This window comes from Hydra vulgaris, chromosome 04, assembly GCF_038396675.1.
Source record: "Hydra vulgaris chromosome 04, alternate assembly HydraT2T_AEP".
In the NCBI taxonomy this organism is placed as follows: Eukaryota; Metazoa; Cnidaria; class Hydrozoa; order Anthoathecata; family Hydridae; genus Hydra; species Hydra vulgaris.
Window position 1 is genome coordinate 15,916,074 of NC_088923.1, and position 20,713 is coordinate 15,936,786.

Here is a 20,713-nt window from a genome sequence, read left to right on the forward strand (position 1 = left end):
GCTGAAAGTTGCCAGCAAAATATAAGAACAAGAGATAATTCTAAAGCATTGGTGGAAAAATAAAAGAACAGTTATAGTAAAATAATGTTTTGTATGGTTTATGTGGAAAATAAAAAGCGGTTTGTTTTTCGAAGTTGGTAAACATCAAATTCAAGATATCAAATATGCCTTGTATTAGATACAAATATATAGATATCTAATAATCTATATATTTATATAACCTATTACGAGGCATAACCAAATATTATTATAACGTAGTACAAAGTATCAAATTATTATATATTATAATATTATACACACACCACATTCAGCTTTGCTGAATGTGGTGTGTGTATAATATATTATAATATTATAATATATATAATATATAATAATATTATAATATATAATAATACACACCACATTCAGCTTTGCTAAATGTGTGTGTATTTGAAATTGTGCTTAAGTTGGTGGAACTTATGTGAGCAGCAACTATAGTATTATTTGCAGTAAAGAAAAAAAGATGAACCCATAACCATAAGATTATATGGTATATATCCTTATGGTTATGGGACAAAGGTTCAAGCTTGGCAACTAGTACTGATCCAACTGCCTTTAAAATACATTTTCAGATCTTGTCTATAATTAGACATTAGAAGAACCGCCCCAAGTATGACAAGAGTATTTGGTTATGAAAGTAACCACCATATTTGGGGTGGTTACAAGAGTAACCACCGCAAATATGACTATATTTTAGTATTTACAAAAATAGATAGATAAAAAATTTGTGGAGGTAGAGAAAGAACTCATGAGTAAGAAATTAGAAAGCATGATAAATTGAGGCAACCTTGGCTGATGCTAACTTATTAATGGTTTCCATGGGTATATAGTTTCCATGAAAAGTCAATAGTGAAATATAATCCAAGAAAATGTAAAGTAGAGGACTCAGTCAGAGTGTTTTTCATTCATCAATATAATAATATCAACGATTTTGTGCTAATTGTTTAAAGAGATAAGTTGTTTTATAGTTAAAAGTTATCAGCTACTGGGAGCCTTGAGATCTATTAAAAGAGAGCTCATATTCAAGATTGACTGCTTTTTCTGCAATCTGCAAAGAACTATTTTAAGAGTAAGATTTTCAAGGATCAAAGATGGAATCTTGTGGTACCCTTTGAGGTTACTGAAACTGAAGGAGAGTGTTGTCCATCAAGGGCAGCTTTAATAATACAATTAGAAATGATTCAAAAGTTTTCAAAACTTTCCTGGATACACAATATAAAGAGAGATTAGGAAGAAACCAGCATGCCAGACTTTATCAAAAGTTTTTGACATCTCAAGAGTATTAGCCATTGACTCACTGCTTTTATTTAATGTATTATAGAACCTTTTTTTTTAGAGGCACTATACACAACCTCTTAAGTAAATTTTTCTATTGAAAATTTTCTTTAATGATACTAATCTGTTATCTGCACAAATTATTTGCAGATAATCAATAAACATTGTTTCCACATTTCTAATACTGCTGAGTTCTTTTAGTAACTTTAGATTTCTAACATTTCTGATTTTTTTACTGTTATCTTTATTGTTACTATCTTATTTGTAATCTTGAGGGTGATGATTATTTTTTTTAGAAATTATCCTGTAAACTATTACAGTTTTAAACTATTTGAATCTAATAGCATTACAAAAAAGTTATTGACAACTAGTCTTATAGTTGATGTTATTATTGTAGGAAACTATGAAGGAACTACAAATCCGTGAGGATTTACAGCAAGAGTTAGTTGAGAAAGAAAAACATATTGAAAAATGTATGCAAAGACAAATTGCTGTAAGTTTTATTTCTGGTATATTAGGCTGTGTGTTCTTTTGTGTAGTTTATTCCAACTCAATCAGAGTAATTTATTTATTTAAGCTTGAAAAAAGATTGCAAGAAGTAAAAGATAAAGAACAGTATCTTAAACAACAAAATATTGAACTTTTAAAGGTTTAGTAATTTAGCTTTTTTATCATGTTTTACTATGATTTTTAAAAGCAATTTTATTAGTGTTCTTCATTTTTATTGCGATTTTTTAGGAAAACAATGAACTAGAGGACAAACTAAATAACTCAATAACAAGTTTTGAAGTACTTAAATCTAATTTGTTACACCTTGAAGAACAAACTTCACTTGAAAAAAAAGAAACTCTGAGGTAATAAATAAATTTATAGATAATTTAAAATATTTCCAAGCGCACAGATGTGTTAAAACATGTCCTAAGGATGTCCTAAGCAGCCTTGTTTTTCAAGACTTGTAGTTCAGAGTTAAAAAGTTAAGAGAAGAGTGTAATAACTGTTTGAAAAAATTAGCAGTTTTTTTGACTATAGTGAACTGCAGTCAATAGAACTGATATAAGTCTCCCAAGGACTTCTAAGGTAAGTCTCCTGACATAAGTCTCTGTTGGGATTCTAATGTAAGTCTCCTGAAATAAGTCTCCCATAGGCTTCTGATGTATTGAATGTAAATATACAAAATACAATATTAAATTTTTAAAAATTAACTTCAAAAACATTGATGTTTTTAAGTTTTCTAAAGCAATAGATGTTTTTAAGTTTTCTAAATGTTTCTAGATGTTATAGTTTTCTAGATGTTTTAGTTTGTCTAAATGTTTCTAGATGTTTTAGTTTGTCTAAATGTTTCTAGATGTTATAGTTTTCTAGATGTTTTTAAGTTTTCTAAAGCAATAGAAAGACTTGATCTAAAAAAGTTAAGTTTGTAAACATATATATATATATATATATATATATATATATATATATATATATATATATATATATGTATATATATATATATATATATATATATATATATATATATATATATATATATATATAGAGAGAGAGAGAGAGAGAGAGAGAGAGAGAGAGAGAGAGAGAGAGAGAGAGAGAGAAATTTGAGACTTGCTTTTCAAAGTTAAAATTTTAGCTAAACTCTTTTCTGACTTGAAACTTGTTCATAATTTTAAGTCAGAAATGCAATTCGATTTTCTGTTTATGAGTTTTTAATTAAAATTATAAAAGGTATATTTACCAAGTAGGCACAAGACTTGTTTTATACATTTAAAAAACATATTAAAATGTTTTAATACATTTTTTAGATTCTTAAAATATGTCTTTTGCTTACTGGGTAAAAAGAGGAAAAAATGTACTTTAGACAAAAACACAAAAAGGCATACTAGAATATACATACTAGAATAGAACATACAATAATAATTTTAATTGTTTCTGCGACACAAAGATAGACTACAGAGATTTCAAATACAAAAAGATTATACTTTAATGCTAGTTTGTTACGTTTCTTGACCATTTTTTACCATGAAAAAGTCTCTTTTATTTACCATGAAAAGACCTGTAACTAAATTAAAACTAGGAAAAATAAGTATAAAAATAGAGATTTTTGTCAAAAATTTTAATAAAAATGATTTAAAAAAATTTGTATATGTAATAATATGAGAACTAATAATTTACATATGCTAGATATGATTATAATTTATAATCATATCTAGGTTAAATCTTTTACACACATTTGTATTTATATTTCGTATTTCATTTTTGGTTTTACTTTTATAACACTTTTTTTGTTTTTATCTGCTTTACATGCATAGATGTATAGCAGCATAGATATGTATGTTTATGTAGATATGTATGTATGTAGCTTTATATGCATAGATATGTATGTATGTATGTATGTAGCTTTATATGCATATATGCATAGTAGCATAGATGTGTACTTGGTACATTGCTCAAGTTGAGTATTCTGTGAATATATATTATGGTATATACGGTATTATGGCATAGTCAATATATATATACTAGCATAATATACAGTTTTCTGTAGATATATATTAAACTTTTTAGTGAATTGATTTTCAACTAAAAAGCAATTTTTGACTTTATTAATTGACTGAATTTATTGACTAAAAAAACTTTAAGTGTGGCATTGCAATTGTTTTTAGAGCAGCATTACGAGCAACACAAGGAATGTCTTATGAGCATGAGGATTTAATACGAAGGCTAGATGCGTTAAGGTGTTTTTTTTGTTCTACTTATAATTTTTGATTTCAATTGTTCAGTAATAAATGTTGTTAGCAATTTTCTTACTATTTTTTTTTATTCATTAATTTTTTTTTTTTTTAATTCATTAATCTTTACTAGAGTAGAACTTAAATAATGCATCTTTTTTGCAAAAGCAAAACTTATATATATTTGTCATAATAGATGTTATTTTAGTTTATTAAGTTATTATAACCATAAATTACTCATCTTTCTCACAAAGAAGAGCTTAAATATCTTTATCATGAGAAGTGCTTAAATATCTTTCTCACGAGAGGAGTATTTGCTTATCTTGACTTATTATAACTTTTATATTGTGGTTGTTGTGTAGTGGAAGAGTTCTCTTTTTGTAAGCAAGACGCACACAAATAGACCACGTCTTTTGAGGTATCATACTCAAATTGTTTTTTTTGCGCAACGGTTTTGTTCATCAAGGTTTTTGTCATAGAATTATGGAGTTAGAAAGGAGTTGAAAAAAAAAGATGATTAACCTCCTCAATAACCACCTCCCCCAAATATATTTAAAAAAAAAACATTTTAATTTATGCAACATAGCATAATAAGTTTTTTATTGAGAAAATCATTCTAGCTATTACTGTTATTTATTGAGAATAGTTATAGTATTATCAGTTTTAATGCTAGTGTTTTTGCACTTGAACATTACAAATTTATGTTGATTTCATTCTAGTGTTGTTATCGACTTCGACTAAATCGATTAAAAGTCTAAAAGGCTAGTCAAAATGAGATCGACTAAAAGTCTATTTTGTCGAGTAAAAATCTTAAAATCTTTATATCTTTTCATTCAAATGAACTTTTCAATCTTTTTTTGTTTGTTTGTTTATTCAATGACAATAACATGTAATTTGTCTAATTCATAGCATGTTAGCACTATACCTAATTAAACTTTTGGTTATGTATTTCATTAATTTTTTTTTTCTTTTGTTTACTAGATGCTTGGGATGTTCATAAATACTTAGTTAGGGCCATTTCAAGTTGGCTTGGGGACCTAGGGACAAAGTTAAGTTGTGAAGCTCCAAAATCTAAATGTCATCTATACATTTACATCGTAATATGATTGTATAGATGTTTTGTTATATATAGCAAGTATTTAAGGCGGTCCCCAAATCATTAGGGTCTGGAAATAAATTATCCTGTTGCTGGGGCAGCTCTTCTCTGATATTGGTATGCTCCATTATAATTTAAATGATACGATGTTAAGGAACAGAAAGCAAATTTAAATTATTTTATTATTTTTATTAAACTTTATTTCAAAAAAATAAGTTATTTCCATATTTTGACTAAATCAACTTTTAATCAACCTAGTCGATTTATTAATATAAAATTATATTAGTTGATTTTAGTAGACTTTAGAAAATATATTAGTTGATATAGTTGACAATCAATTATTTAAATGTTATAACAACACTATTTCATTCTGTCATTTTTTACAATCTTGTTTATCCTTTTTTTATGAGCAACCTTTTCATAGCATAGAAACAACCAGAAATTCCAAGCTAATAAAATTTTATCATAAATAGTTGTTTTAATTAGTGACAGTGAGTATTATCACACTATGACAGCTAATTTGCTTGATTGTTTTAAAATTGTTAACTGATTCTGTGTAAACTAAGTTTAAGTTATAATAATTAATTAAGTAATACTAATAATAGTATTAATAAGAACAAATGCAACAGCAACAGTAACACCAACAGTAACACCAACAAAACACCAACAAAATGTAATAATAACAAAAAAAAAAAACTTTAAAAAATAGTTTATAGATTATTAACAACATTAATTTTTTTTTATTTAAAATTTTTGTACTATTTTTTTTTGACATATTTTTTATTCTCTCATTAGGAAAATGAATCAAAAGCTAAGAGATGATCGTGATGCAATTGAAGCAACTCTGAAAACTGTAGGTGATAAATTATCACTGGTCACAAATTAAATGTAAAACAAATATTGTCGCTACATCATTATTTAGACAACATTTTTTCAGACATCATTAAACTTAAAATAATCACAAAAGTAGTTTGCTGAAAATCTGAGAACTCCTATGAAAATATTCAACATAATGCTGATCATTACCATGCTGTATATACAGTGCTAGTATAAGCTCATTTTACTTTTTAAATATTTAAAGCTTAATTTAGATGCTCATTTGAAGAATTAAAGTCTATAATTGAAATATATTATTTCCACACATACCTAATTCAGCAGTAGTAAATTTATTCAGTATAATATTATCAATCTGATAGCATCATCATCAGATATATCATAATGACAAAAAGTACTAAATAATAGCAGAGGGTAAATGTACAAGTTTGGGTATGGGCAGGTAGCACTTAGGAAACTTCCAAAAAAAAAAAAAATTTGAATTATTTTCTTTTTTCATTTCATTTCAAATTATGGTTACATTTAAGATCAGCTTTTTAAAAGTTTAGATTGGCAGAATATATTAGTATATTGAATTGGCTTAAAAAAACAATAGAAGCAAAAATTTTCATATAAATTTTGTATAAATAGAAAAGAGCAGTACAGTGCATAAGTTTTAGACATTTGCATATGGAAGTTGCATACATTTAAAGATCCCACGCATACACACTCTCATACACATATAAGTTGTTTTATAAATAAATAAAAAAATCATTCAAACATGAATACATTTTTTAAACTTACACATGTATTGATCAATTTAAACTTTAAAAGTTTATATTTTATGTCCACCTTTTTGTAAATCTTTTAAGACTGTTTTAAAACTGTTCGATGCTATTGAATATCTTTTTTTATTAGTGTTTTAATATATTCTTATAAATGATTATTAATTTTAATTTTTAATCATTCATTAAAATAACTATAGTATCTATATAATATATATATAATACGTAATATTTTTATGGTATGTAATATCTATATAATAACTATGTAGTATATGATAATTATATAATATATAGTATTTTTATTATATGTAATATCTATATATTATCTATATAATGACTGTATAATATATATTATATATATAGTGTATAATATCAGATATTATACATTATTTAGTATATAAAGTATGTAAATAATGTAGGGTTAGGGTTAGGGTTAAATTATCTATATAATAACTGTATAATATTGTTTTTTTATTACATAGATATAATAACTGTATAATATATGTGTTTTATTACATAGATATTATCTATGTAATAATATATAATATATAATATCTTTATAATAGTTACATAATATTTAATATCTATGTAATAAGTAAATGATATCTATTTATAATAGCTATATAATTTAAAATATCTACATAATGACTATTTTTAGTAAGTTTTAAATTTCTTTTTCTACATTTTGTTAACATTTTACTGAACTAGTTCTGTGTTTTACTGATATTTTACTGAATGACATTCACCAAACTACTTCTGTGTTTTACCAATATTTTGCTGAATGACATTCACCGAACTGCCTGTGTTTTATAGTTAAATTCAAACAGATTTATATGTTATTTCAAATTCCTCTGCACACAAACTTGATTTTTCATGAAAGAGTTAAAAATTTGATTTGTATGTCCATAGAACTATTTAGTATTATCTTATATTAAGGTAAGATTTGTTAGAACAAGAATACATATTCTAAGAATCTATTCCACTCAAGGTTTCATTAGGAGTTCTTTCTTTCTTAACTATGTTGAAGTTTGGTATTTAAAGATAAAACTTTATGTTATTTTTTAAGATTTTTTGGTTTTCCCAATTTTTTTATATGCTGGATGCTAGTTTAGAATGCTCTTGTTGATTTTGTTGATGACTATAAGTTGTATAAAAAATATTCCAAAACAGTTTAATTTTTGATAAATTTTTTTTTTTACCATTTTAATTCTTATTTGATTTCGGGAGCAATTGTAGTTATATTTTGATGATATAAAGTTAATGTAATGATATAAAACTTTGGTTTAAAGTTTTTATAGATATTTATAAATTAAAAAAATTATTAGTTCTTTTTAATACTAATTCATAATGTTAGTTTATAAATATTACTTAACCAAATAATGTAGTAAAAATTGTTAACAGTTCAAAGTTTGCACTTTTTTTATCAGAATGATTTGATGTCATTTTTAAAATTCAAAGAAGTTTGGTCACATCATTAGAATATATAGTTGATTACAATAAATAACCAAACCAAATAAGACCAAACTAACTAATGTAATGGTGTCAGTCCGATCTCTGTTTTACCTCGGTATTAACAATATTATAGTGTGTATTTCTGTAGTATCTACATACACAGTATCTCTATTCAAGGCTAGATATTAGATGTTTATTTTTAAAAAACATTAAAAACTTAGTTAACCAAAAGTTATAAATATGATTATGTGGTCTAAGACTTATGTATAGACTAAAATGCACAGCCAAGTACAACAGCGTACATAATTTTAGTTGCAGAAGGCTTTGTTTCTTTTTATATTATCATATCATTAAATTATATACTTTATATTGTTAAGCATTTAATATTGTATTTTTTTATTTTTATTACTGTTATTGTTATTATTGTTGTTGTTATTATTATTATTATTATTATTATTATTATTATTATTTAATACTTCTTATAAAATTTGATATTCAAATACATGTTTATATCAAAAATATATAGATAAAAAAGTTCTTTTTTTATTAGTTAGTATTTTAAACAAGTTTTTAAACTATATATTATATAAGTATTTTAAATATTTTAAACATGTATTTAAAATTGAAAATTATTCAAAATTTATTAATGATTGTTATTATAAAAAAAGTACTATTATTCTGTTTTCATGCAGAATGTTGCATTACCAGAATTGTCGCCAATATTAGAACAAAAATCACATATGGAAAAAAGGTAAATTAATCTTATAATTCTTATATTTAATTTACTTAATGTATAATTTTACATAAGAAACTTTTTTAATCCACAAAAAAAAATCTTTTTTATTTTTTATTTTTAAATTTAAAACAAGAATTGTTTTTAGAATGACGTCATCCCCATCTCATAAACCTTTAACAAAACAAGGATCAGTGATGTCTGCATATTTTAATTCAAAGTATGTAGTAGTAAATACTAATTTTAATCCATATTAGTTAGCCTTTGTTTTGCATTAACGATCCTAAAATTTTTTATTACTTAGGAGTGACATATGTAATCCAGATAATGAGCCGTCACTAGAATTTAGTAGTTATACTTTTTCGTTAAGCAATGAAAAGCTTAATTTTGATAAATCAGATTTGGTTGAGACTGAAGGTTAATATTTTTGAGTTAACTGTATTTTTATCATTCTTATTATTTTATGTCTATTAAATTTAAAATAGTAAAAGATTTAAAAAGGAAGATAAAAGAAAAAGAAAAACCAAAAAGAAGATTGAACATGATTTACAAATATAAAATAAGTTATAATTCATTTCAAATAGTTTATATTATTATTATTTTAGTTTGTATTATATTTTATATAACTTGATTCTTAAAAACTAATTTTATTAAAACATTATTTTTATTTTTTATTTTCTTTTCTTGCATTAAAAATAATTCAGATTTAGTTAACATATTTGTCTTGATTTTAAATTTTACCCATTAGTACTATTGTCATCAATTAGTGAAGCATATTGCAGACCATATAGGTTTGCATGATGCATATAAATATATTCTATCATCACTCCAGATATTCTAGTTTAGTAAATGTTATTAGTAGATTGTTCAATGTTTTTTTGTTTTTTTATCAATTTTTCCTAACTGTTGAAATTTTATAATATAATGCAATAGTAAGAAAATTCTATAAAATTTGGTTTATTCTATTAAACATTTGCTCTCATCAAAATTTCTTTAAAAACATTAACACCCTATCACCTTGACTAATTTATTATTAACAGAAACCGATTTTGATAATGAAGGCATATCAAAAGCACATCTAGATCAGCCTCCAATATTTAGTACTCCAAAATCGCCTCGTTTGCCACCTGTTGGAAGTAATAGTGAAGATGACCCTGAGGTAATTTTTATAAGGTATGAAATATATAAATAATTGTTGTTTATTATGGTAACTTATGATTGACGGTTTTTAATCTATTAATCGTTGATCGATTGATCATCGATGATTAGCTAATAATAACTTTTATAATTCTTATGATTATTATTGTTATTTAATATTTATAATTAGGTTTTTATAAATAGATATCTTTACCTATGCTAAAAAGTCCGCCAGAAAAAAGTCCGCCAGAAAATCCGAATCGTGTGTATAAAATTGTTTTTGTTGGCGACAGTGGTGTTGGTAAAAGTAGTTTTATCTACCGTTTCTGCCACAATGATTTTCGTCCCAATTTTAGTGCAACAATTGGTGTTGACTTTCAAGTAAAGACTTTAGAAATTTGCAATAACTGGATTGCACTTCAACTTTGGGACACTGCTGGTCAAGAAAGGTCTAAATAATCATTTGTCTTTCTGATTTTTTTTTCTATTTCCAATCTTTTGAAATTTTAATACATACTTAATACAAATTTAACAGGTTTCAAAGTTTGACTAAGCAATACTTTAGACGTGCAGATGGAATAATAATAATGTTTGATTTGACATCAGAGACTTCATTTACTAATGTAAAAGGGTGGATGCTCAATGTTGAGGTATTAATTTACAGGCTATTTGTTGATGTACTTATTACACAGCAGCTCTTAAAAAAAGAAAACATTTAAAAAAATTATATACATTGTTTAGTTACGAAAAAGTTTTAGGAATAAAATTGTTTTTATAGTAGATCTCTTTCATATGTATTTCCAAAGTACGAGTAGGGTAAAACAGTGTTGTTTTTTAATATATTTTTAAATACTTTTAACCTTAATTTCTTTCCTAGACTGTTGTCTTATGATCATAATATGTTTTATTATAAGTTATGCAAGTTTAAATGTAGTGGCATGTAATAAATAAACATAAATATGCATAGTTGCTTTATACAGTATAAACTTTTATAATAATATATATTATATTTTTTTAATTATATTACTATACAAGTTTAATCATTAATCATGGTTGCAATTTTTTCTTTCAATATTTTTTTTTCATGATTAGTTATTTTTTCTGATATAGTATTTTTAAAGCAATTCAATTAAATACAGAATATGTTTGTTGGAGGATTAATTAATAACCATATAAAGGGGACGATAATAAAATTATTGTCCTCTATTTTCTAAAAAAGATTCCTAAAATCTTTCATTGGTTTTAAAAAGAGTAAAACTTTAAAAAGAATGAAAAATAATTATTATTTTATACAGCAACATTTTATTGCATAAAATCATTTTTATAAAATAGTTTATTTTTTAATAGTTTTAAAGGAGTTTTCTTTATAGCTATGGGTTTTGTTGGAGATTGGACTCATATCTAATTATAAACTAAAACATTATAAAATAACATTAAATTTATTAGGATTAATAATAATAATAGAATATTTACATTGAAATATAAACATTAAAAGAAAAATACTACACAAATATTTTTTTATGTTTTGTCATAATTCTGTAATTGTCATTGGTCTTGCCTTAAAAGTCTTACTTTGATGTCTTTGTTATCCAAAATTGTTATCTAAAATATAAAATAAAGTTGTTTAAAAACTGATATATTAGTACAAGTATTAATATTAATTTAGTAACAGAATGTTAACAGGCTAATAAAAGTCAGCAATGTCAATAATTTAGTATTGAAAATAGACAGTTTTTTATATTAGTTTAATATAAATATAATAAGTAAAATAATTTTGAACAGTAGTTTTGAATAATATTAAATATTAATTTAAGTATTCTATAGTGAAAAGCTTTTTTTGTTTCAAATGTGGTTTTTATGGTTTTTTTTAGGAAGGAGCTGAACCAGATTGTGTCATTGCTTTAATAGGTAGCAAGTCTGACATGGTTGTTGGAGAAAATAATAATCAGAGAAAAGTAAATAAAGAGGCTGCAGAAAAAATTGCAAAAGTATTTCTTAAATTATATGTATACATTTAGTTGGATCTGGATCTTACAAGGGTTTTCAGGATTTTATCCGAATCCATATCCAGATCCAATTTTTAATTTAAAACAAATAAATTATTACATACAAAGGAACTCTAAAACTACAGTTTAATGCAGTGGCGTCGGAAGGTTCTTAAATGTTTGAAATAACCAACTTTTAAACAAAAAAAATATTCCAATTTTTTTTAGGTTCACATGTATGAAGAAAAGACTCTTCATAAAAAAAATTACTGTGATAGGAGAATAGAAACAAAAAACCCTAAAATCTTAGCCACTCCCTACCCTAAATGTGAGGGCAATGAGTTGAATTATTTATTTTTTATAAATATAAACTATTTATGCATTCATCAACAGATTTCAAATTTTATGTTTAAATTATTCAGTGTTCACTTTTTATGACCATGTAAAGTTTGTGGCTCCCTCAAATTGAGGGGGTTATTCTTTACATGATCATAAAAACTGAACAATGAATAATTTAAACATTAAATTTGAAATCTGTTGATGAATAGATAACTAGTTTATATTTATGAAAAAATAGATAATTCAACTCATTGCCCTCACATTTAGGGTAGGGAGTGGCTAAGATTTTAGAGTTTCTTGTTCCCATTCTCCTAACACAGTAATTTTTTTTTGTGAAGAAACTTTACGTCATACATATGAATACACAAATATTGAAATATTCTTTTTGTTTAAAAGTTGGTTATTTCAAACATTTAAAAACCTTCCTACGCCACTAATGTGTGAAATGATTTCTTTGTTTTTATTTCATATTAGCAAACTTATATTAGTTTCAATTTTTAGCCTTTTTGTTGTAATTTTTTAAAAAGCACGAGGTATCAATAGTGTTATCATTTAACCCACTTCAAAGTTTTGTTAAAAACAATGCACATGCACTAAAAGCTTTTACGCACTTAACTGATGTTTGTTGGATTGATTTTAAACACTAACACAGCCTTGAATTTAGAAGTACTTTTTTTATTTTTTGTAAAATCAACGATGCAAAATTCTATTGAGTGATTATATATTGATATCTTCATTAGTTATTTTTTTAGCTCAGCACTTTATAAAGCTTTTTCTAGCTTTATTTTGATATCAAAACCTGGGTTTTTATAATCAATTTAATTAAGTTCTGTGTTATATACTTTTTTGTTTTGTTTGTTGTTGTTGTTGACACCTCCACTTTCAACAAGGTTGCAAGCAACCACTATTAGAGTGGGAAGTTACTGGAAGAAAAAATATGAAGTTTATAGAGCAAGATAATGATTGACAGATGACTCAAAAGATAGCAAATTATATGAATCATAAAAACAAGATGAAGGAAGCGAATCCCAAAGAACTAATGTTCTTGGAAAAAAACTAGGCGAATAAGCATTTTTGGAGCACTTAGGAACAGTTGCAGTAAAAGGATGAGACTTAATTAAATGACGAGTAACACGAGAATGAATTTTAGTAGATGGCACAAGAGAGGTTGGCTGCAAGAGCATGTTCAACTATGTTTACAATGCGTTTTTGCTTCTTTTCTTAAAGATAAAGGGCAAAAAAGTCATTGGATCTGTACCATATATGGCAACAGTATTCCATACAAGGATGGACTTGAGATTTATAAAGATAAAGAATAAAATACTGAGTAAGAAAGTGGCAAGCACCAAAAAGAGATGCAACCTTAGCAGATTACAATACAATTGTTTGAGGCATCTAAGGTACTAGATAATCAATAACTAGGTCTACTTAAGTGTTTCATAATTAAATTCTTAAATTAAGATTCTTGTTTTTAAAGCTTGATGTGATTCTTTACTTATGTCAAAGATTGAATTTGACTTAAAACAAAGCTAAATAATTTTCTGCTTGAAGCAAGTTTATTTCTTAACAGTAGGGGTGCACCGAAATTGTTAATAAAATTCCAGTCGGAACAAGAATTATATTTGCTATTTTTTACCTTCAAGATTAGAGTGAAAGTCTGCACCTCAGCATCGTAGCTATATAATATATATTTATAACCTATAATATATATAACCTAATTCATTAATTTGATACTTGTTTCATTTTAACTAATTTTTTTTTAACATCTTCGTTTCTAACAAGGCTGCAAGCAACCACTAATTAGGGTTGGAAGTTACTGACAGAGAAAAGATGAAGATTGTAGAGCAAGATAACGATTGCAAGTTTTATGAATCAGGAAAACAAGATGAAGGAAGAGAGTTCTAAAAAACTGATGTTGGAGGAAAAAAACTAGAGGAATAAGAGTTTTTGGAGCACCTAGGAACAGTCAAAGAAAAAAGATGAGACTTAATTAAATGACGAGTAACACAAGAATGAATTTTAGTAGATGGCACAAGAGATGCTAGCTCTTAAGAGCAGTGCCCATTATAGAATTTGTAGAAAAGAGAAAGAGAAGCAACATTATGACAATGTGATAATCGTTGGAGGTTGACTGCAAGAGCAGGTCCAACTATGTTTAAAATGCATTTTTGTACCTTGTCTAAAAGAGAAAGGGCATCATTAGAAGTTCCGACCCATATATGGCAACAGTATTTCATACAAGGCCGGATTTGAGATTTATAGAGATAGAGAATAGAATCCAGAGTAAGAATGTGTTGAGCTTTATAAAGAGATGCAACCTTAGCAGATGCTAATTTTGCAATGGATTTGATATATGGTTTTCAAGTAAGGTCAGAAGTAAGGGTTAATCCTAGAAGGTGAAGTAAATTAAAGTAAAGTAAAATTACCGTTCATAAATATAGGAAGATCTAAATTATTGCGATAATGATTGGCTAAAAAAAATTGAGTTTTATCTGAATTAAAGTTCACCAGCCACTGAGCCCCATGCTGTAGCAGAAGTGAGACCCTTTTCAAGCTCAAATGCCTTCTCCAAGCAATCAGAGAGTGTTGGCTTCTTATCATGACAAGAATTAATGGTAGTATCATCAGCTTAGATGTGAGAATATCTGGAAGATCGCTAATGTAAATTAAAAAGAGTATAGGGCCAAGAATTAAACTTTGAGGAACCACTGAAGTTACAGAATAAGAAGAAGAGTGCTGTCCATTGAGGACAACTTTTATACTACAATTTGAAGGAATTCAATAATCTTAAAGATGTTACCAGACACATCATAAGAAAAAAGCTTATGGAGAAGACCAGCATGCCAAACTTTATCAAAAGCTTTAGAAATGTCAAGAGTGATAGCTCTCTAACGATACCTCTCCCCCTTTATCTAATGTACAATAAAACCTATCATTTAGTAATGTCAGCAAATCAGCTGTTGAACGAGAAGATCGAAATCCATATTGATGATCAGAAAGTAAGTTATTAGATTCAAGTTGAGAAATTAAGTGTTTGTTATTGAAGATTCAAAAACCTTGCTTATGATAGGAAGAAGACTAATGGAAGATAGTTACACGAATCAGATTGCTCTCCAGAATTTTTGAAAATAGGAATAACAGATGCCATTTTCCAGCAGGCTGGAAAGCAAAACTCTGATAAGCACTTGTTGAATAGTTTTGAAAGTATAGACGACAGCTCCTAACAACACTTCTGCAAGACAATAACAGGTATGTTGTCCGGACCACAAGCTGTAGAAAAGTCTAAACAGGAAATCACTTTAGATACAGATGCTGGAGTGATACGAATGTCAAGCAATGGATCAACCTGTTTGACAGCTATATCAGGTAGAACGCAACTAGTGGAATCAAGAAATGATATTGATGAAAAGTTCTTAGCAAACAATTCAGCTTTGTCTTTAGGTGAGGTGACTAAGTATGAACCATACAAGAGAGGTGGAATTACAGGTTTGCTCTTATTATTGATACTATTAAAGATTCTCCAGAAGTCATGAGAGCCTAATTTTGTGATGAAATACAAGATTTCATGACCTAAAATAGCGGGCTTTGGCGTTAGACAAAACCTTTTTGCAATGGTTTCTAGCAGTAATCAACAAACGTCTGTTTTCTGGAGAATTGTTTTGCTGATAGATATGGAAGTAATGGCTTTGATTAGCAATTGCAGCAGCACAATGTGAGGAAAACCATGGAGAAGAATGAGGCTTGGCCTGGAATTGTTGAGAGGGAATAAAAGATTCCATGCCTGCCACTAATCCACGAAGTCAGAAGCATATTTGTCAGCAGGAAGATAAATTTCTACCCAAGGGCCATCACAAGAAACTCTCGGAAAGAGTCCTAGTCAGCTTTAAGGTAGTTGTAAGCGGTTTGATGATAAGGGATTCTGATGATGAAGAAATATGAGATAATAGTTTTAGAGAGATCAAACTGTGGAGAAACTGAGCACTTACTAGGATCAGAAACAAGACATAAGTCAAATAGAGAAGGTAAATGGTTCGGGTTGTCTGGAAAGCGAGTTGGAAAGTTAACTATTTAAGTTAAGTATTGAGAAAGGAAAAAGTTGTGGCCTTTAACGCTTGCAGAGTCACTGACACTAGAGCCTAGCCATTCAGTGTGATGAACATTAAAGTCACCAACAACAACAATATTGGCTGATGGATAATGAGAGAGGGCTTGGTCAATATGATCAGAAATAACATCAAAAAGAGTGCAGTTTTGAGATGAAGGAGAGCGATAGAAAACAAAGAAAGGCGATAGAGTGAAGTGGTGCTAAATGAAAACACATAAAAGAATAGTCTGTGGATTCAATCCTAGTTTCCTGACAAATCGGTGAATTCTTACGAATGTAAATGCCCAGACCAAGCATGTGAATATTGGAGTCTTTACGAATTAATGGAAGATAACCATTAACAATAAGATCACAAGATAAGACAGCTAAACTCAAATTAATCTCACAAAGAACAAGTAAGTCTGGTGAACTTTGCAAGAGATAAGACTCCACAGAAGAAAAGTTACTTCGAAGACCACGAATGTTAGTGAATGATAGGATTAGAGAACTTGGATATGAGATGGTTTTTTATGTTTTATAGTTTTTGGTACTTTATTCGTTTTTAAATTTGTTAAAGAACTTGACTCAGAGCATAGATAAGTACATCCATGCGCATCATGGCACTGTTAATACTTTGATATTTTTCACCTGTTGATGGAATCAGCCTCTCTAAGAGCTACTACAGAGTTTGGGAAACCTGAGTACCAGCCTTTTATTAATTATTTTTTTATTCATTTACTGATTTTCTAACGAAATGATTTTTTTTTTAATTTAATCCTGCATTATGAAGATAGTTATGTTAAATAAACCAAACTCTCTATATATAATATAGTTTTTTTTTTTTTGTTTTTTTTTGTTTTTACTTTCTTTTTTTTGAGAAAAAATCATACAATTTAATATGTTATAAATAACAAGTTCACTTCCAAAAACAATATAGTTAAAGTTATGTAAGTTAGTAGTTAACAGAAAGCAAAGAAGAAAGTTATATAACAAGAAAACGGTTGAGAGAAGGCATTAAAAACTGTAAACTGCATAAGTGAGAAAAATACGAAGACAGGGCTTCTGAAGTATTTTGTTGAAGGTAAAAAAACTAGGTTTATAAAAGTTTTTTGAGCATGGCGGAACAGTTAAAAGTTAAAGGATGCAACTTTGCTAAATAATGGGTCATGTGAGATTGAGTTTTAGGTTAAAACAAGAGTTTTGTGTTAGAACAAATTGAGTTTTTGGGATTGAACAAGATTTGAGATGTTTGAGATGTACATCGCTTGAGCAGTGACCATAATAGTAGTTGTAGATAATAGAAAAAGATGCAACTATATAACAGGTTTAAATCTATGTCAGCCTATTGATGAAAAATGATTGCAAGGCTGTTCTAAAAAAATTTTCTGCATACCCCTAAATTTTCAACCCAGGAAGCTTTGTACTAGGCAGTAGCTAGATGTTAACATCTGCCCAAGACAAATTTTTATCAAGACACCATCTCTAGTCTAAACTCAACCAAGAACCCCCAAGGCAGACAGTATTTAAAGTTAGATATACAAGACAGCGAGACATCTGCCAGGTTATGCTTAATTATATGTTACCAGTAGCTGGGTGATCACAACTAAAAGTTATTAATAACCACATAAAAAAATAGGTGTATTTATTATTTCATCTATATTAGATGGATGTATTTTGTTTACACCTTTTATTGGATATTTTTCTTTTAAATGTAAGTTCACCTCTCCAAGGCGAAAAGGCCACTACATCCAAGGAAGCTACTTTAGTTATAGTTACAACTCTCTTAACTCTATAATTTTAAAAAAAGAAGATAAAAACAAGTTGATAAAGCTGATATAAAAACAAGGGTATAGTAGTAAGAATACCTTTAAAGCAAAAATAAGTGATACAGTTTCACGGGGGTTATAAAATAAGACGCTGAATGATGGTTTGGAAATGTTTCTATTCTTAAGACTGGATTATACTCACATATAATATTGATAATATTATAAAATCACATTTATGGATAATATTACAATATTATTAAAGTATTGAAAAATGTTATGAAATACTTTTTAAGCAGTCTTGATACAGTTGTTAGAGTGTTGATTTTTGATTGAAAGGTTATTGGTTTGGTGCCTGCTCCAGCCATGTAAACCACTTTGGTGCATAAATGGTTGGTGGTTTGGGGGTTGGTTTGGTGCATAAATGGTTTGGTGTCTACATGGTTGCATAAATCTTTTTCAAATTTTGGTTTTTTTGGTGTATTTTTTGAAGAAGAAAAATAAATACAATATTGTGACATAATAATAAGTGTGAAAGATAGGATGTGTTAGTGAGTGTGATAACAGCATTTGTTAATGGTGACAGGAGGTAATGTTGACAGATTATCTTCATATTCTAACTTGTGTTAAAATTTGATGAGTATGTTACAATTTACACAGAAATCTTTTTTAAACTTTTTTAGCTATAATTTTTTTGCTTAGGATTACAATGCATTGTATTTTGAAGTGAGCGCACGTTCGGGAGAAAACGTCAATCAAGCTATTGGTGTCCTTGCAAAGTAAGCTTTTGATATAATTGTTTATAATTTTTATGCTAGCGTTAATAATGTTTATTCTGATAATCAGCGTCAAGTATTCAGTAGATTAGCTTAATTCTGTGTTTAATTAATAATTAGTAATTTGCTTATAATTCTGTGAATAGCTTTAATATCTTTAACTTTAGTGTTTATTTTATTATTATTACATAACTTTATTAGATGTTTGGTAACTATTTAGTTTCTGTTTTAAATGTATTTTTATATACTTATATTTAAATTTAGGAAAATGAAAGATAGTGAAGATTCGATTTTACAAAACAGCATAATTTCACTAAATTCTAACAGAAATCTTTCATCTATAAAAGATAAAAAAAAGAAAAACAGTTGTTGCAAATAGCTTCAAGATTTTATGGAAGTTAAGTTTGTCGGAAATTTTTATATAACCAAATGAATTTACTACAATTTTAATTTCTTAAATTATGACTCTGATGAGGAGCTCCATAGGGTTATGAGGTAAACTCTTCTTCTTCTTTTTTAAATAAGGAAGATCTTAAAGTAAGCAAAAATACATTTTTAGAGAAAGTTTTAGAAATTGCCAGTTCGATTTAAAATCTTCTTATTTGGGTATACTTTTCTCTATTTTTTGTTTTTCTCTCACTATTTTTAAAAACTCTAATTTAGAATGTTTAAATTCGAATTTTGATATTACGTTATGAAATTTTGTAATTTAATTTTATTCGGCATGCTTTTTATGGCATTTTTTTAAAAATCTGTAAATTTAATATATTTATATTTTTGCGGGCTAAAAATATTTTTGTAAATTAAATAACTTTTATATAGAATTTACTCTGGAGTAGGAATATTAGTTATTTTTTCTAAACTTTCAAGCGTATATTTTTGCTGCCTGTATTTTTTCTAAATTTGATATTGCATTATGAATTTCATATATCTGAAATACTTTTTTTAATGCAATTTTTTTTATTTTATTTCTTTTTATTTTACTTCTATTTTTTCCTGTTATAAAATTTAAAAAAACAATTTAAAATAATGAAAAATTATGCAAATATAATTAAAATATACAAAATAAATATATAATGTATTTTTACAGTTTGATGTATTTTATAGTTCCCAGCCTAAATACGACAACAGTATTCCATACAGGGACAAATAAAAGATTTATAGATGTAGACAATGGAATCAGAGGTAAGAAAATGGCAAGCAAAATAAAGAAATAATGTTAGTATATAATAACTTTGCAATAGATTGGGTTTCTATGATACTAGTAACGAAAGATAAAACGAGAAGTCGTTAAGGTGAGGTAACACTCAGTAAGAGTGTTGTCATTCATCAATAACAACAACATTGTAATAATTAATAGCAGTATGTATCTGAGACTTGATTGGGTAAAAATTTGCCTTAAGTTGCCACAGAAGAAGTGAACATAATTGCCTCAAGCTGTCACAGAAGAAGGCATTTAAAATTGGCTGCCTGTTCCGAGCTATAGAAAGTGATAAGTTTTTATCACTTTCTATAGCTTGTTAATTACAAGTTTATGTGTAATTAGCATATTTTTGTAAAAATAAAAATAATTGTGTCATTGGTATAAGTGGAAAACAACACAAGACCAATAATGGAATTTCGTTTTATCCTTGAACTTACTAGAAATAAAGAAAAGTGTTGTCCATCAATAATGACTTTAATACTGCGGTTGGAAAAGAAGAATTCAATAAT

General features: G+C 27.0%; 1 protein-coding gene across 4 annotated transcripts in view; it reads left to right on the plus strand.

Annotated features, from left to right (window-relative positions):
- LOC100206064 (EF-hand calcium-binding domain-containing protein 4B) overlaps window positions 1-19,842 on the plus strand; it is a 38,318-nt gene extending 18,476 nt beyond the window's left edge. For all 4 annotated transcript variants that reach the window (XM_065795579.1, XM_065795580.1, XM_065795581.1 and 1 more), the window contains 14 exons: window positions 1,712-1,807; window positions 1,892-1,963; window positions 2,053-2,168; window positions 3,972-4,043; window positions 5,929-5,986; window positions 8,876-8,934; window positions 9,065-9,136; window positions 9,221-9,333; window positions 9,957-10,075; window positions 10,258-10,502; window positions 10,589-10,703; window positions 11,925-12,041; window positions 18,927-19,003; window positions 19,265-19,842. In XM_065795579.1, the coding sequence (XP_065651651.1) occupies window positions 1,712-1,807; window positions 1,892-1,963; window positions 2,053-2,168; window positions 3,972-4,043; window positions 5,929-5,986; window positions 8,876-8,934; window positions 9,065-9,136; window positions 9,221-9,333; window positions 9,957-10,075; window positions 10,258-10,502; window positions 10,589-10,703; window positions 11,925-12,041; window positions 18,927-19,003; window positions 19,265-19,379 (1,446 nt within the window). In that variant the 3' untranslated portion in view covers window positions 19,380-19,842. The remainder of the gene's footprint in view (window positions 1-1,711; window positions 1,808-1,891; window positions 1,964-2,052; window positions 2,169-3,971; window positions 4,044-5,928; window positions 5,987-8,875; window positions 8,935-9,064; window positions 9,137-9,220; window positions 9,334-9,956; window positions 10,076-10,257; window positions 10,503-10,588; window positions 10,704-11,924; window positions 12,042-18,926; window positions 19,004-19,264) is intronic.
- Window positions 19,843-20,713: the final 871 nt, after the last annotated feature.